The sequence below is a fragment of the Rhamphochromis longiceps genome, linkage group LG20 (assembly GCF_057381845.1).
Source record: "Rhamphochromis longiceps isolate RC_006_pf linkage group LG20, R_longiceps_female_GT1.1, whole genome shotgun sequence".
Classification (NCBI taxonomy): Eukaryota; Metazoa; Chordata; class Actinopteri; order Cichliformes; family Cichlidae; genus Rhamphochromis; species Rhamphochromis longiceps.
This window is the reverse complement of record NC_140576.1, coordinates 7,889,664-7,908,665: the sequence shown is the minus strand read 5'-3', so window position 1 is coordinate 7,908,665 and position 19,002 is coordinate 7,889,664. Positions and strand designations below refer to the sequence as shown.

General features: G+C 37.3%; 1 protein-coding gene across 2 annotated transcripts in view; it reads right to left on the bottom strand.

Annotated features, from left to right (window-relative positions):
* The window catches only part of cacna1db (calcium channel, voltage-dependent, L type, alpha 1D subunit, b), an 89,976-nt gene that overhangs the window by 36,839 nt on the left and 34,135 nt on the right, over window positions 1-19,002 (bottom strand). The window contains exons 4-14 of one of the 2 annotated variants that reach the window (XM_085393345.1): window positions 18,502-18,641; window positions 17,714-17,856; window positions 13,856-14,008; window positions 12,355-12,551; window positions 9,565-9,668; window positions 9,042-9,211; window positions 4,096-4,170; window positions 1,843-1,930; window positions 1,636-1,662; window positions 1,164-1,324; window positions 861-1,086 (exon numbers count right to left, since the gene is read on the bottom strand). In XM_085393345.1, coding sequence (XP_085249471.1) covers window positions 861-1,086; window positions 1,164-1,324; window positions 1,636-1,662; window positions 1,843-1,930; window positions 4,096-4,170; window positions 9,042-9,211; window positions 9,565-9,668; window positions 12,355-12,551; window positions 13,856-14,008; window positions 17,714-17,856; window positions 18,502-18,641 — 1,484 coding nt within the window. The remainder of the gene's footprint in view (window positions 1-860; window positions 1,087-1,163; window positions 1,325-1,635; window positions 1,663-1,842; window positions 1,931-4,095; window positions 4,171-9,041; window positions 9,212-9,564; window positions 9,669-12,354; window positions 12,552-13,855; window positions 14,009-17,713; window positions 17,857-18,501; window positions 18,642-19,002) is intronic. The other variant, XM_085393346.1, reaches the window with a different exon arrangement.

Sequence of the window (19,002 nt, the reverse complement as noted above, 5' to 3'; positions counted from 1 at the left end):
ATATGCTCACAGATGCCTGAATCCTTCGGTTTGTTTGAAATAAGTGTCATCAGCCTTATGTGAAAGATTTACAGCGAGATCTTTCACGTGTTCTCATGTAACAGATCACTTTTGGCAATAATCGGGGAGAAAGCACTTCCTTATTTTCTGAGCTTCATACAAGTGATACATTTTATACAAAATAAAAGGCTTTTTTTCTGTCAGTGAGAGATTAAATGTTGCTTACGTTAGTTGCACTCTAAGCTCACGTGTATAAGTCTGAAAACGGAATTTAAAAAAACTACAATGCACTCCAAATGAAAAATTATATAAAAACAAATTTTAAAACCCCATATTTGAATCAAAAGACGGGGTTTTAAACATCTTACGTCCAGAGATCACATGACTTTCTGTTGTTTTGTTTTTTTTAAGATTTAATAGTTTTGTCTTTGCTCTGTGTTAAATAGAAATCCCAGACATTCCCATTGATGGATTACTGGTCATGTCTGTAACAGGCTGTGCCAGTGGAGGTTTGCTGGTCTGATGCCTGTATTAAATAGATTATTATTCATCCATGTATCCATTCTCTTCTGCCTATATTTTTCAGGGTCGCTGGGGCGCTGGAACCTATATATGAATATATTATAATATATTTAAATGTTATGTTTTTAAATGTAATTAGGGGACATTTCATAGACCTCATGCACTTTTGAATTCTCATCTTTTGTGTGACTTTTTTAAAATTTGACTTTTATTTTATTTTTTTCTTTGACTTATGTTCAGTTCAGCACAAACCTTGTTAATAAAGGTGCTATATAAACATTAGTATTATTAATATTATTGTCATTGTCAGTAGTAGTATTAGTGCGGGAATTGCTCACCGTGTGACTTTGAAGATTCGAAGGAGGCGTACGCAGCGCAATACAGAGATACCCAAAGGAGACATGATCGCTAACTCCACCAGGATGGTCTCTACGATGCCGCCACACACCACGAAACAGTCAAAGCGGTTAAACAGGGATACAAAGTAGGCCTGCAATCCCAAGCTGTACATTTTCACCAGCATCTCCAAGGTGAACAAGGCCAGAAGAACTTTGTTGGCAACATCTGGAGAAAAAAGCGGGATAAAAACGTCTAAATGCACGTTTTAGGATAGCGTGGAACAAACAGAGCAAAGCACATACCCTGTACTTCAGTCAGCCAGTCTGGCTGGTTGTAGTGCTCAGACGAGATAGTAAGAGTGTTGAGGAACACCAAGATGATGACGAGCCAATAAAAGGTCACCGATTTCACAGCTGCGCGACACTTCCTGCGGCAGAAACGGTTCCATCGACGCCACTGACGGCTGTAGGCGATGAGTGTCACATGTTTAGGTTTTTGCTTTTTGTATTGCTATTTATTGGATTATTTGATTGGTGAAATACAATAAAAGCAACTTCATTATGATTCCAAAGGGGAAAAGGTTGATTAGGAGGAAAAGAGGGTAGGTTTCAGGTGCATAAACACAATGATTACATTTAGGGGGAAAAAACCACAGATGATAACATCAGCGGTCTGAACAATTAAAACATGATGCCATAATCAACCATGCAAGATGAGACAAGTCCAGTAAATGATGAACAAAGCTACCATGCAGCACCACAACGGGGTACCAACCTGCACTTTGATTTAGTAATTTTTTGACTGGGGAGAATAAAAAGAAGCAACTTTTAATTAAATGTAACAGAATGTTCAAATGTGCACTCTGCAATCCAATCAAACGAGTTTTAATATTACTGACTGTCAATTACCAGACAGCCTAAGCTGTCAATAAAATTTTAGAGTGAAACGTGTAATGTGTTGAGTAACATATACAGCACTCACCACAGTGGACCACAGCATGGTGATTTGTCTTCCTCTCCGTTGTGATTGTCTGTGGTCACTGATTCTGTCTCACTTGTGGGTATGCTCGCTGTCATGTCGCACACACACACATACAAATACACACACGTAAAGACACGTTAATGGAAAAAGTTTATTACACAGGCTTTCTGTTATGTTATGACTGATTCTCTTATTGATATCCATGCATTTTTGATTTGGCTTGGTTCTCAAGTGATAAAATATCCTTCAAAATAAATGTGACTTATTTTAAAATCTGAACAAACAAAGCCCAAATAAACACTCTAATCAGTCGTTACAGTAAAACAATAGATTATAATCTTGAGTTCAGATTTCAGCTTGTGATTATTTAACATGGACTCCATTGATCTCTTTTTTTTATTAGGAAGGCCAAGCCAAACCACCAGAAATTTTTTTTTTTAAATGAAACAGCAAAATCTGCAAGTGTCAGATAAAAATGCTGGAGTGACTGCCTGACAAAGTTTGACCCCTGGATGTTGGAGTTTCACAGTGTGAAACCAGCTGTAATGCTTGTGAGCACTGCAAAAAGATGAAGCTCAAGGTTTTTGCACAGATCTAGTAACAGTGAATACATGCTGCCAGTCCAGAGTCAAACTAAATTTGATAGATTATTATTTATTGGACTGGAACTGGAAATCCATTTTCCATGGTGAGGTTTGAAATACCATTGACTGCAGTGTTCAGATGAACACTGCAGTCAAATGCATCAATTATTCTTGTCCAGGTATGTCATGCGTATACACATTAGAATTCACATTTACTGTACATGCACAAAATATAGTTGCAATTGAAAACGTGACTCAATATGATGATGATGATGATGATGATGATGATGATGAAGATGCCATTATTATGATAATGATGATGAGAAAACCATGTGGCAGTCCTAGATAAAATTCTATGTTTTCCCTCAGTCATCATTAAAAAATGGTAAGTTATTGTTTATTAAGAGATTAAATTATAATTCATAATGTACACTAATGTGCTAATAATTGGTTTCTACAGTTGCGTATGATAATTATCTGTGTTGTTAGATAACTGTTATATCTTAATGGTTATTGGAAAGTTTAAACTAATGTCTATAATTCTTTGTAAATAAATCAAAGTAATAATTAGATTCTCTTATCACCTATTATAACATAAGCAATGTATTACAATAAAGTTATTTTGTAGAAAAATACACTTAAATCTATTAAAATAAAAATAACTATTAACAATAATAATGAGTAATAACTAATTTATTACTCATTATAATATATACAAGTATATTTTTTTGCAGTTTTACTTTCATGGTAAACATTAAAATAACTATTTACAAAACTTCAATTTACAATTTATTTTACAACATATAGGTGATGTTGATTAGAACTAAATTTTAATAATTTTGTAGCTAAGGTATTTTTCTTCTGACCCAAAATACTGAAAATCTAGTTATAATATTAACTAACAACATTAATATTAGATAAATATACCCTATACTTACATGGCAATACAGTAAATATGAGCTAAATAAATTTTGCTGACATTTAACACTCGCATATTATACATGTAAGTACATTTTTGGGCAACAAAATGCCAACATTTACATTTTAAGTACTTTAAGGGAGCTCATTTTCAATTATGTTATATATTTTAAAGTTAAGGCTTGTTGGTGCATATACTAATAAAATTATTTATTTGCAATGCCATATATTTTTAGAGTTTCACAGGATATTTATCATTTTAAGTGAGGCTTATTGTTGTTATCTTGATGGTTTTATACTTACTAAAGTATGCATTGTGAATTAGGCTTACATTCACATGCGCCCACACACATATGTATGTAAAACAATGTTCAATGTGGTGTGTGGGTGGTATTAGGAATATCAGTGTTACTAATTCTTCAGTTAAATAAAAATATATAATTTTTCTCTAAACTGCTCTAAACGGGTCAAACTCCATTTTCTTTTTCCCTTCCTTTCATGTGGTGTAAAATTCAAAATCTTTAAAGCATTTTACTGGAAGTTGGACTGTCCTGTTATGCCAGTGCAGTAATAGAATAACATGTATGCGTTGAAGATGGTAAGGATCAGAAACAGACTAATAAAGGAAAGGGTGTTTAAATACGAGAGCACACACAAAGCATAAGCAAAGCACATGCAGGTGATGAACCGTCCTGGTGAAGATGTGTGGGGAAATTCAGACTTTCAGACACTCGCGCGCACACACATTTACCCTGTGTCTCTGTGGACTGAGTGAACCAGCCAAACTTTCCTTTCTTCTTCTCAGTAAGGTCAGCCAGCGTGACCCCTTGGTGTTATCAACATGCAGATCATACAGCCAGACAGCAGAGGAAGCAGTGAGTCAGTACACAGCACAACAAGAGAGAGAGGAACGTACAGCAAGAGACAGCTGCAATACAAGCTACTGGCACAGCTACCGTGTCCAGAAAAGTATACAGGACATTCTTGAATTATATTTAGTGGATTAACTACTAATAATAATACACTAACTACATTTATTTATGCATGAATTGTGTGTGTAATAATTAATTCATCATTGCTCCTTGGGCAAAAGTGACTGGCAGTAAGGAGTAAAAAGACCAAATAAGGAGGAATTCACAGTAATTTGTAGATTTGAAGACATCAGACCATTTAGAGAGACAACATGATGAACATAAAGGCATAATTATGATATATATCAGCTCATAAATTATGTACTTGTATTAGTATTAATATCAGCAAATAAATAAGACAGTCAAGGACATTCGTTTTTTAAATGTGTCATCATAAGATTGTCCATGACTATAAAGTGTCCCGCTGAGTACATGAAGCAAAAACAAATTAAACAAAGCAATAAAAATCAACTATCTGTTAGACTGCATGCTGTAACATTAGCTCTGTAAATTCTGGACAGAGTAACTATATAATACACTGTAACACTAGAAACAATCAACATTAAACACGACTTTGGAAAAGAGTAGAAGAAAGCAGAGAAGAGAACAATTGTGGGTAAAGAGAGAAAATGATGTAAAGAAACGAAGGGAAGAGAAGGGTGAAACAGGTATTAACAGCAGTCTACAGACAGTTTTTAGAAGGCGCACACACACTGCAAGGAAGTAAAGTTAGTCCGTCGTCATCTATAACATCGACAGCAGGGCTAAAAGCAAGGCAACTACTGGTGAACATAAAAACTGACAGGTACATTCGCACTGACTGCTCTGTGAATGGTTACGAGGCAGTCTAGCTATAACTCGGGTCAGATGTATTTTCATGTCAGTTACGCCCACATTTTTTCCCTGCACATCCAGATGGATTATGGTATAATTACTAATGACACAAGCTTCAGTCCCAACATTTGTTGCAAAATAACAAAAGAAAAACCCTGAATTCAACACATAATTTTAAATGGCCTTCCTACTGTCAGTTAATAGAATCACGGAGCCGCTGCGCCATCCAATTTTCATACCAGACATTAGAAATACTATGATTAAATAAACACACAAAAAAGGTAAATGTTTAAGGTAGAGCAAACAACTAAGGAAATTCATCTCTCTCTGATGGCAGGATGCTATGTCATATGTAAAAAAAAAAAGCCCAAATTTCTCCTGTTCATCAACTTTGGACTATTAGATTATTTAATGGCTCATTCGACTTATTCCATATACAGCAAATGTCAGAAACCAGAACTAACTGTTCAAGTTGTTCATACTGGCTTCTCCACCAGTCACAGTGCCTAAATACACATGAATACAAATGTCAATCTGCAAATCAAGTTTGCCTGTTTTTTGTTTGCCTTCTTTATTAAAATCTAAGAATTACGCAGATACTCCTGCTTTTTCTGAATCTGAAAAACTTACAGCTAAATATTTTTCCAGGGCGTGCCTGTAATGAAAAATATATTTTTGTTACTACTTGTCAGTATTTTTTCTGTGTCATTGCTACTGCAACCAAGTAACATTGTCTACAAATGTAACCAAATCTAACCAGCAACGTTAAAATCTTGTTTATTACGGCAAACGTGGAGCTGAATTACATTATGGTTACAGTCCATCCACAATATGTTGCGTTAGATCACATTAGCTGAAATAGTTAAGTTTTTGGAATCCAGATAAAAGTAAGATACAGTATTTATTAGAGATGGACCGATCCGATATTACGTATCGGTATCGGTCCGATACTGACCTAAATTACTGGATCGGATATCGGAGAAAAATAAAAAATGTAATCCGATCCATTAAATATCACAAAAGCACCTCACAAAACTTGCAACACGCCGTAACTCGCCTCAGAACGTCGGAGCAGTATGCATCACATGATAGAGCAGCTGTGGCATGCGGGACCTGTCGGTGGTCTGGATAGCATTTGGAGCTTCGCTAGCAACCTGGCATTTCATCTCCGACAAAGTTATCCCCGAGAGAAGTAAAGCAAGTGTGTAAGTCCATCTCTGAATGTTTGTAAAGCATTCCCACGTTAAGCTTAACGAGCGACTGCCTCTCGCTCTCCGGCTGCTACTTCAATCGTGAAACTGCTAATGATCAGCTGATCGGCTTTTCTGTCGTGAGTCTCTCTTGTTTGTTTTTGGTCCACTTTGCGCCAGAAAGAGCAAACCAGCGGCTGAACAACAGCAGCACGTTTAAGCTTGATAAGCTGTTGTTACAATTTATTTAATATTACTTTCTACATCAGGATCTTTTTCTATGTAGCTGACGGCTGGTAACTGTGCAGGGGCGGATCTAGCAAAGTTTAGCCAGGGGGGCCGATAGGGCATTAACTGGGAAAAGGGGGCACAAAGACATACTTTTCTTTCTTATTCTCATTTAAAATGTCTAGCTTTTAATAAATAATTATCTGACACCCAAAGTTTTAATTTGATGTAAAATGAATAGAAGTCCATTACTGTATATAGTGACTATTAAGTCTAATATATTTACCCTAGTAAGCTATAGTACATTTTCCTTTGGGAAGGTACCATCTGTGCAGTCTGCAATTTTGTTGAAGAAAGATGTTGAATCTATTTAATATTTCTTGAAAAATAATTGATTTCTGTGCATTTTTTTTCACACTGCATCAAATTAAGGTTGATTACGTTGATTAAGCATCATGAGGTGGAGCGTGAGGGGTGGTTCCTTATTTTTTATTTATTTATTTTTGTTGTTGCTGGGAGTTGGAACCCTATTAGTTAGGTTGCTTAATATTTACGCTAAGTACTCTTTAAAATACCAGAATAGGGAGGATGGTGTAGGTCTAAGTTTATTAGATTGATCAGTATTGCTGAACTATGAAATTTTTTTTTGTATACAGGTATAACAGAATAGCTTTAGTGTAGTTGTTGTTTTAAACTTGAGTATGAACTTGCAGACTTGCAAAATGCAGCAAGATATTTTAAAAAACAGTTTTGTTGATTAAAAAACACTATATCGGATTCATATCGGTATCGGCAGATATCCAAATTTATGATATCGGTATCGGTATCGGACATAAAAAAGTGGTATCGTGCCATCTCTAGTATTTATATGCATTTTTATTTACAACCCATATAAACGTTGAAATACAGAAAAGAAAAACACACAGCTTTTGCCATGGTATTGAACGTGCAGCGCTGTGAAAATCTGAAGACACATCAAAGAAAATTCTAGAGATTTAATTTCACGACACGCATGTGTGAAAGTGTAGTGCAGCACACAAACTGCACTGCTACAGTGGTTATGATTTCATAGATAAAATCCTCCAGCATGCCAAAGATGGGTGTTTATACCACCAGTTGTATATAAATGTGAGGATTAAGTGAACGCTAATATAAGCATTACGTCCATGTAATAAGGATTCCATTACATTTGTTATGGATTAAACTAACGCTGGTGTTTACTCTGACCGGCTGGAGAGACCCATGAATGGTCAAAACTGTTATAAGTGAACGTATCTGAAAAGTAGGTGGTAATTCAGAGGCTGTGATTCACTGCTGTAGTGATTTAACACTAATTATGTGGAAGATAATATTCAGCGGTTATAAGGCACATAATATGTCTGGCTGAGATATTCGTACTGCGTACACAAAGGCAAAAATGTAGGTATTTAACTGTGTCAGAGGTGGAGGTGGATGTTAAGAAGCGTATTGTTGCAGAACACATTTCTATTTGAAAGCAAAGTTTTTTTATTCTAATTTTCTTAAAGGAATTATGAGGCTGTCATAGCTTAATCATTCTCTGCTGTGCTATGAATGACTGAGAGCAGCTGAAAACACTGATCTTCCCACATTTGTTACACTAGGCTTTCTTGTCATGATCATGTTGTAAGTCAGCCATCCCCAAAGTCAGGACTGCTGCCGCCCACTTAAGAACCAGAAAATCCCAACGGGCCCATCCATCTTAAATCTAATCAAAACACAAGAGAAAGCGATATAGTTCCTTTAAATTTGTGTTCAAAAAACATAAACAACCTTATCTAGATTGATTAATTTGTGTCAGAAAAATTTGTAATATCACAAACTAGCTATCTCCTATTACCAAATTAAATTCATTTTTTATATAAAAAAATACATGTATATAAAAATTTAACTGTACAAACCTGTGAGTATTCAAACTAATCAATTTCTGTTATTACTGAGGCCTACTTGCAGTACCTTTGTGGCCCACCAGGGGCTTCAGGAGTCATTGTTGTAGGTCATACAGTATGTTTGCAGAAATGTAGGAACTCACAAAAGATTTACATTCATGTATTAGATCGCATTCGGTGCATTATCATACAATTTTTAGTGAAATCTTAGATGCTTCAAGCAATCCCTGCCTGAGCTTCCTCATTCTAATTCAGTCCTTGTGCTCCTTGTCAACACAAATAAACAGAAGCAGTCACCCCTCACTTACTGTACTAATCAAATGCCAAGTCAGAAATTATTGCAAGGAAGCAGCTGTCTCAAAACAACGTCATGTTCCCACAATGAGCCGCATTCAAGTCAAAGTAAGCAAAGGATCATGAGAACTGCCAGTTAGATGCATAACAGATTGACCGTCTCTCCTTCCTCTTGTAACAGTTTTAGTGGCAAAGAAATGTGCAGCATTATCTCAGGGCAGAAGAAGTTAAGGCTTTGTAAGTCACAGTTCTGTTTGCATTCTTTGTTTGCCTGCTGGACAAGAGTGCTGGACAAGAGTAGAGAAAAAAAAACATTAAATCCAGGTAACTCACGGTTACGCTTGCCCTCCTCATCTCCCTCCTCCTCGTTCTCAGGGTCGATGTCCTCTGCCTGGGTGATCCAGTCCAAGTAGCCCTTCAGGTCTTCTTCTAACTGCTGCTTCTCACGCAGCTTCTGGAAATCACCTCGAGCCTTGGCCTTTTCTCGCTCTTTGGAGAACTCTCTATAGAGGGGAAAGCATAATGTCAAACGTGGGTCACCGTAACACTGTACAGAATGGCAGCGCTCTGCAGTCTTAAAACTAAGGCTGCACTAAAACTGATAACTTAATAACCTCAACAAACAATTTCTTATCATTTGTTAAATGTGCAGGGTTAAACTTATTTGTGGAATTCACACGCAGCATCACATTTTTATATTATTACCAAAATGAGCAAAATACCCCATCTATGAATATGTTTTATAGATATATTACACGCATACTGTAAATTGCATGTTCCTTTCAAGTAGACTCTCAGCACCCACAACAGGGCATTTTATTAAAACAACAATTCAAAACAGAAACATGAAACATACCCACTCAGCACACCCAAAACCAGGTTAAGAACAAAGAAGGATCCAAAGATGACGAGGCTGACAAAGTAGACCCACGGCAGCTCAAAGCCCATTGCATCATTCATCTACACAGAAAGAGATAATAGGAACATTTAACTGAATTAACTCTAAATTCAGACATGGCAATGTTATTCTTACAGCTTACATAGATTAAATTATTCGAAATAAAAACTGAATTCTAATTTTAAAAAAATCATTAACTCATGGAGGTGCAAAGCCCACAGTATCCCTTGAGCAGGAAAGAGGTTTGTCACTCAACGGCAGCTAAAACTGCAGCAGGACGGGTGACCACTAGAGGGAACCACGTGAGAGACAACTGGGTCAGTTATGAATGACAGTGAGTACTTGTATTAGTGTTAGTAATGAGGCTGTGCCAAATGACCGCACTAAATCCAACGTGCCTCTTAGCTGAGCTGCTGGCAACACCAGGACCTAAAAGTTTGCCCTTTTTTCATAATCACATTTCACACAGCTCTCATCACAGTAGGCACTTTTCTTTGCTCAGTCAGTGTAAATGTGTACAGTTTACACTTCTATTTTGATAGTCATTTTCCCGTTAAAGAAAAAAATCCCACTGATGTGCCTGCCTCCAGCCGCAGAACCGCCCACCCCGAAGAAAAATTTATACTTGGCTTATATCAGTACGAAAGGCTCAAGGTCAGTTTTAATTTATACATCTGCGTATCTATCCTGCCATGATCTCTTTTTCCATCTTTTAGGTTTGCTGAATCTCCTTCCTTCCACCACTTTAACAGCAGTATTAGCATGGGATTGCCATGGTAACACATACATGCATGAAAGTGTGTGGGACAGAGAGAGAGAGTCTGAGAAGACGAACGAGAAGGAGGTGAAGAGGTTCATTATTTCATAGATGAGGGTCTCCATCAATAAAAGGGCGTCGGTGTATTGTGAGGAAAACTCATCATCAGTGCTGAGTATTTTGGCTAATTAAAAGCTGTTGGTGATTTGTGTTAATATGAAGCCGGGGGTTTCAGGTTAGCCTTTAAAAATGGGTTGCACACTCTAGCTGTGAAAACTTTTTTAGAAAATAACAACAACAACAAAAAAAATCACATAAAGCATGGATTTGCAAAACAGAGAGAAAAAAAACAAAGGCTTAAATGAGTTTGCTTGGAAAAGTGTTGCTGGGGTCAAACCTGCATGAAAAATCATGGTTCTGAATGGTGTCTTACTGCTTTTGTCACATTTGTAACTAATGTTCCATTGTTAAGCAATAGCTCCATTGTCTATATAACAATAGTTTGTCATGCGAATCCCCTTTTTTTGTTAGGAGCTATAAAAAACAACTTTCCTTTTTTTAAGGAATTTAAATGACATTAACTTTGTTTAAAAAAAACCATGCATAATCCTATTACACTTATTATTACTTTAATATTATACATACAGTGCTGTGTAAATCTCCTGAGCCAGCATTTTCTTCAAACATGTGCAAACTTTGAGAAATACAGGATATAAGGCACAAATAGAGTTTGTGGAATTCTAACAAAGTTGGAAATCAGTATTTGGTATCTTTATTCTTCAACGCCGCCTGACCTCTCTTAGGCAGCTTTCTTGTAATATATTTCACTAGTGTGCAGGAATAGCTCTCCAGGCTCCTTGAAGGACATTTAGAGCTCTTTGTTGGATGTTGCCTGTCGTTTTTTTCTGTTCTCTGTCAAGATGATCCAACACTGTTTCAGTAATGTTGAGGTTTGGGCTTTGGGGATCCATGACTGATAGTGTTTTCCTATCCAGATATGCTTGTATTGAATTTGCAGTGTGTTTGGGATCACTATCATGCTAAAACAAAAAAAATCCAGTTCCAGTCGCACGCTTTCCAGATGCAATTGCATCCTGCATAAAACTCCGATGGTAGTTTTCTGTCTTGAAAATTCCATCAATTTCGACAAGATCCACAAACCATAACAGAGCCTCCACCATGTTTTACAAATGGCTGTAGACACTCTTTCCTGACCTCCTCAGTGCATATTGATGATTATTTTGCACTTCATAAGAGATGTTACTGATTTTCAGTCTTCTTGTGTAACTTGGGTTACCTCAGCCTTTTCTATAAGTTTCCCATTCTTAAGTAATGGAACAGTAGATGGATCAAGTGAAAGGCCAGATGCATCTCTCAGGTCCTGTGACAGGATTGTTTCCTGTTCTTAAGAACATGACTTTCAGATACTGTTGATCGGTTCAGTTTCACCAAGACACACCATGCCAATGTATGCCAGGTTTTCAGCTAATAGCACTTTGGGAATCATTTTGTTGTTTTCCAAATACTATGCCTGTCAAACTGTCTAATATTTGGTATTTTTGTATATTAATCTAAACAAACCATTTTTCCCAATAGGCTGCTAGTAACAAAGTCCCTAAAGATAAGATTTAAAATTGGCTCTTAGTTGTCTAAATATGTTAACACAACACTGGTTCTTCCAGGAAGCTATGTGTCTTTATTTATGTCTGAATGATTCATAGGTCAGCATTAAGTAGCTTAAAAAACACAAATAACATTCTACTGAAAATAGCCAGGTACAAAGAGTGGACTGAATAATGACTGGAAAAGCAGCCAGTATCCAAAGTCAACATCCTACACCATGAGAAATCCTGGAGAACTATTGCTCAAGACCACTTAATAAATTGCAAGAAAGTCTGGCTCCCTGGAAACAACATATAAATAAATGCAGGGTGGCTCAAGACTTTTGCACAGCACTATATTTTCAAGTAGCATTGTAAATTTGGGTTTACCCAGTAGAGAACGTCAGTCCAGCCTTCCATGGTGATGCACTGGAACACAGTGAGCATGGCAAACAAAAAGTTGTCAAAGTTGGTGATGCCATTGTTGGGGCCTTGCCAGCCCTCCCGGCAAACTGTACCATTGAGAAGGCAATGACGCCCATGCCCTGATATTGCACATGGCGCCGGCTCTTCCTCTGCGAGGGCACCTGGAGATACAAAGACAAACAGGTAAATCAACATGGAAACAACATGAAAGCGACTTTAGATCATCCAGGCAAAACTTGTTCAATTATTTGTCACATCATTTCACGTATGTTCTTTGTCCAAGTTTAAATCTCATGTTGCATCTTCATTCTTAGTGTGTTATAATCTATCTATTTTCAAGAATGTGGAGTTTTTTTCCTCCAGCATTATTTTTAAGAGTTCCCCATCACTGTATTTTCTTTGATTCTGACATTATGATTGGATTATTACTTCATGCAAAGATAATAATAAAGTTAAGTTTAAGCTATATCCATGATAAAATAGGTATCAGGAATCCATAGAGCCATTCATGCATTCCTCTGTGTCACACTTTAAAATTTCACTGTTCAGTATTCTGACATTATTCCATCATCATAGGAGCAATGCAGAAAATTATGCTATACACTAACATTAATTACAGTTTGCCCCAGCACCCCACGCTTACAGTTCACTCACTGTAGATTAGCCCACATGTTAAACTTTCCACCTTTTTAATCAAATAACCACAGTGCTTCTACACACACAAATTCAAACATGTGGCCTCTTCCTTTTTTGGATGCATGCCCCTCTGACCTATCCAAAAACCTAAAAAAAAAACACATGCTAAATGCTATTTTTCAGGGCTGGTGAACACACAGTGGCTTTGATTAAAGTGAGATTCAATCCTGCTCTGTCGCGACCTCTCGACTTTACCCTACTGTGCTTCTCCTGAAGTCACCAGGCAAACAGAACAGATGAAAGCAAGAAAGGGAGAGAAAGAAGGCGAGATTACGTGAAAGGTGTATGAGAGGGAGAGTGACACGCCACAATAACAGTTGTCGTAATGCAGCAAATCCCTGTTACTTAAGCTGCTTCAATCCCGTCAGTCAGCCATTTTAGACTATAACTGTGGTTTTATGTATGTGTCTTTGTGTACATATGTGCTAATGTCCATCAACATGTCCCTTTTTTTCTGATACACTGACATCAAAGAGTAATGGTAAAGCAAAGGTCAAGCATGTTTACATAATAGCTAGATATTAGTCATTTAATCACTGGATTTAATCCACCATCTGCTGTTCTGCCCTGTTTTCAGTGGCTTGTCACCATTCACATAGGTACATGTGTCCATTCATTTTCAGGGACAGGGATTGAATCCTGAGTCTGTTCTAAGGTGACGTGTATGCCTGTTTACATTACATTATGGAGTACAAATCCCTCTTTTAACAGGTGTCTGTAGAAAGTGAAGCAGACGTGTAGTAGCAGACAAGAAAGGAAGATACCTTACCTGTTTCTGTCATGTAACAGGTGGCATGCATTTTGCCAATAAAAAGCTCCAGGCCAATGATGGCATAGATAATAATGACAAAGAGGACCAGCAGAGCGATGTGAAGCAAGGGAACCATGGCTTTAATAATGGAATTTAAAACCACCTGTAAACCTGCAAAAATATAAAGAAGCTAAAGTCAGTCAGAAGAAGCATCAGTTTTACTCTGCGGGAATTGGGACAGATGCAAAAAGACAAAAACACAAATTATTTACCCAATCATTTAACCAAGCCATGATATGATTATCAATCATATAATGCCCATGATAACAATGATTATGCAAGAAAGCAAACAAAGGACCAAAATATTAAGGCCTAATTAGACTGTAAATAATGAATACGACTCCAACAAACACTAATGGTAACCCTTTACATGGTAAATCATGGCATTTGATGTTGAAAGGTACTGTAAAAAGTAATCAGCTGAAATCCGTACTGATACCACAACATTGCATCTAAATGAACATGAGTCTCTTCCTATTATTCACTAAATATTCTTAAAAGAATCTATCTTGGAAATATAAAATACACAGACATAAATGTGAGAGCTGCAAATAACTTTTATTTTCATTATCAATTTGTCTTATAGTATTTTCTCAGTATTAAGGCATTTTCAATAAATAAAATACAAGAAATAATGAAAGATGAAGTTCCTAATGTGGGGTTAGTGATCGTTTTGTTTGACAAACAGTCCAAAAAAATACAAAGCCTGCAAATTTATTAAGAAGGTGGAACTGTATTTAACCATCAAGACTTTATTGGATTAATAAAAAGAGTTTACATTTATTTCTTTTTGATAACCAGCTACAGAACAAAATCTCTAAACGCTTAAAAAAAAAATCACTTTTCCAGTCAAAGTTTGTTTAGCTAGCAACTGGCACGTAGGCAACCTACTGTATGTTTTGCTATACAATACATAGGTATACAGAAACTTGCACACAAACACTGTATTCACATTAGTGCAAATGTACACATTTGTAAAAATGCACAATTTCTTACAAAAGTCTAATTATATCAGTGGATAGGAATGAAAGCTAGCAAAAGATCCTCTGCTTTACTAGCTAACGGGTTGAAACATCCCAGCTAAATCAGACTGCAAAGACAAGACAAACGTTAAACTCAGTTTCAGTATAGAACTGAAACTCAATGCATCTTCATCTGTCCCAGAGGTACTTTTTTCCTCAGACCTAGCAAATGCTACGTTGCTATGGCAACTCAAAGAATGTAGACACATTAGGGCATGTGTTGATTTAAGGTCAAATGTGTGCTGAAAACAGAAACACTGAAGGAAAAAGTATATAATGAATGATAAAGAAACTGGGTAATATGATAGGACCTACACAAACTTCTAAGAGCTAATGTTTAACCAACCATCTTATTTTTATTTTGGTAAACTACCTTTGCACTGCTAACAGTCAAGTGTCTTTGGAGGGCAGTGGAAGGAATACAATACTCAAATAACCCAACAGCACAAACTAACAAAAACCTCACTAAATAGTTAGTGATAACAGTTCCAGAAATGACTACAGAAATGTTCCAGTAGGCCCAGCCTGGACGTCAATAAAAGGTTGGAGTGGGTATAGCAGACAGTAAAGTTAGCAAGTCAAAGCACAGGTCATGCTGCTTTACTGTTGCTAGCACCGTGATTTAATTTTAAAGTGTTTAATACAACACAGTGAATATTTCACTTAGCGAGACAGTGAGATAGTGCTTTATCAAAATTTATACACTTGCTACTTTGTAATAGTCCATCATTCTTTTACCCACATCCTACCTTGGCCACTAAAAGAAGTTTTGAGCTGTTTCATAAACAGGCGGATTATTGAGATCAATAAGCCAAATAAAGACTAAAGAATATATAATTTAAGGTCTTTTTATTTTCAGTTCAAGTCATTTTTATTTTATATAAAGCCAAATCACAACAACAGTCATCTTAATATCACCTTTATATTGTAAGATAAAAATCTTATAATAATTCAGAGAAAAGCTCAACAATCAGACGACCCCCCTATGAGCAAGCACTTGGTGACAGTGGGAAGGAAAAGCTCCCATTTAACAGGAAGAACCCTCCAACAGAACCAGTCTCAGGAAGGAGCAGCTGTTTGCTGCCATGAGGGGAGGGAGACAGGACAAAAGACACATGTATCATTTGTGTGATATTACAAAGTACACCAGAAACAACAGACTCGGTCAGGGTCACCATGTCCTACTTCTCAACTGCATCCTGCCCATGTTTACCTGTCACCTTTGTTTGCAGAGAAAAACATAGAGTAGTTGATATTTGGCCATGCTGACTAATAAAAGCCAGTTAATTACCTTCAAATGCATTTAAAACATATGAGAACTGCTGTTTTGCCTCAAGGACAAATGACCAGAAACACTCCAGCTGCTTGAAATACCCTTTACTTGGGTGTTTTAAGGTTGCCATAGTGACTGTCTTTGCAGAGACAATTCAGCTGAGCTGGAATAGAAATCTAATAACATAACAGAGAGAACCTGGGAACAGCAAAGAAGTGTTTTTCACACAAAACACCGGGTTGAATAAAACATAACAGGCTGAAAATATCAACACAATGTTAATGTGAAATACATGGTCCCCTAATTCAATAAGTTCCATATTGTAATAAAACACAACTTTGAAATCACTGAAAAATTGGGCTACTCATAAGACTGGATGACAAAGCTAGGTAAGCACAAAAGAAGATGTGTTAAAGGTGTCTTATAATAAGAAATAAGAAAATGTCCCTAGTGCAAACGCTAACTTATGCTAACAGCACATGAAAGGCTCTGAGGCTCTGTCAGCTGTGTACCCCACCTCTCGCCCTGTAACAGCTGGAATAGGCTCCAGCCCAACTGTGACCCTAAACTGGATAAGTGGAATAAAATGAATAGTTGGAGCAGGTGGAACCATGCTAACTCAGAACAGATCATTTTCACTAAACACACCTAATGATAATTTAGACTAATAACACGCCGTAGTCATGCATTTAGGAGAAAATAGTTCAAACAAATCTACTGTTTTTTAAATTTTTCATTGAATTTTATGCCAGTAGGAAGTTGGGACGTGGCCATGCTTGCCTCCGTATCCTATTATGTAGATTCCATTACTATAGTGCCATACTCTTCACATCCCATATGTGCACAGCGTTTTTCATCTGCATACCATACTTTGCTCCAAAACCGGTACGCATTAATGTGTGTATCACAAAAGTGTCCCGTGCACACAGATGCTGGCTTTTGAAATGTGCACCAATAACAAGCCAGATGTTTCCTTCCTTACTCAGAGTCCATGACTCATGTCAACATGTGATCTGTTGTGTCTTTAGTGTTTTAATTATGTGCAAGTGACACCAATCCAGCTTTTGAGGATACAGTATTTTATGTTTGCTGGGTACACCCATTTCTCAAGACTATGTGGGTGTGAACATCTGGTTCCAATAGCAAACACGTATCTATCTGTCCCTCACTACACCGATGAATCCTCCGCTTCTTTTTAATGTGTCTCAGAGCAATCCTTCACATGTTTTGATTTCTGTAATTTCAGCAGCTGTTTAGTCCCATTATTTTCTCCCCAAATATATTTCCATTGTGTTTTGTGAGATTTTGGGGTTTCTACTTCCATTGTGTGTTTCAGTGCCATGACAGGATCACGTGCATCCAAGCATACATTATCTACACTCATCTCAACCCAGTCACTGTGAAATTAGCTGAGAACTCCTGTGTGAGTTCATAGGGCGCTTAAATAAAGAGAAGATTAATTGGTTTGGACTTAAGGGCGTAAAACATGTACATTTATTCCACATTTTTATGTTTACTCACTGGGAACTCCAGAGACAAGGCGAAGGGGTCGTAGCACGCGAAAGGCTCGGAGGGCCTTGACGTCAAACCCTCCAGGTTTGCCTCCAGACTGACCACCAGAATCTGCATCTTTGGTTATCATCTCCAGAACCACACTGAACAACCTGGAGATGAGAGAGGGGGAGAGAGAGGGAGATAAAATATAGAGAAAGTGAGGCAGAGGCATGTAAGGGAAGAAGCAGTAATGGCAATGTGATGAAAACAGAGCAGAAAAAGATAAAAGCAAAAGAGTCAGAAAGCAATGAACAAAGCCGTGAGTCCTCTTTGTTCTTGTCTCTCTGTTCAAGCACCTGCCTGTGCAAGTGTGCATGGTTTATGTGTGTGCTCTTTACATATGTCTATGGATATTTACCTTTAGTTTTTCACACCTCATCACAGTTTACATTGAAGTCCCACAGGAGCCAGGTGGTCTACTGATAAACCGTCACTCTATACAAAGCCATATATTCGTGTCTTTGTGCGTGTATGAGTGTGCACTTTGGTGCATGTGCTCAAAACATCACTATTGTAGTGATACAGGACAGAATTTAAAAGGTCATGATTCATTTTTGATTGAGAGAGCGGAAGGCCAGATGTTGGGCTAAGTTGCGCAAATGCACAAATATGTGTTATACCATCTTTTTTCAAGTACATGGAAGAGAGCGTAGAAGATGTGCGCATGATTGGTTTCTTATGTAAAAAGAATTGTGTGCGTGTGCAAATGTGTATTTGTACGTATATCCTGCATTATGTGCTACCTGTAAACTCACCCCACAATGACAATGACAAAGTCCAGCATGTTCCAGCCGTTTCTGACGTAGGAGTTTTGGTGCATCACCAGACCGTAGGCAATAATCTTCAGAAATGTCTCTATTGTGAAAATGATGAGGAAGGCATACTCTACTGTCTCCTGCATAGAGGGAACAGAAACAAGGAAGAAAACAGGTGTAAAGAGGAGAGGGGTGGAAAACAATGAAAGATGTTTATTTAAACTTTGCGACCTTGTTGGACAATGGTGTGTGCAACGACTTGCAGCCGCACCAGGTATCTGTTATCAATAAAAGGCAAACGGTCAATGACCATGTTTTCAATCCCAACCCCCCCCTCCTAGCACATTCAACAAATGTAGCCTGCGTGTGCTGAGCTAGAGGACATGCTGACTAAAAAGACAAAAAAAACCCTGAAGAAGTACTTTAAAAATTAATCCTAAATCTATTCAGCCAGATGAAATCAAGATTAAAAAAGGTAATATTTCATCCATGGACATAAAG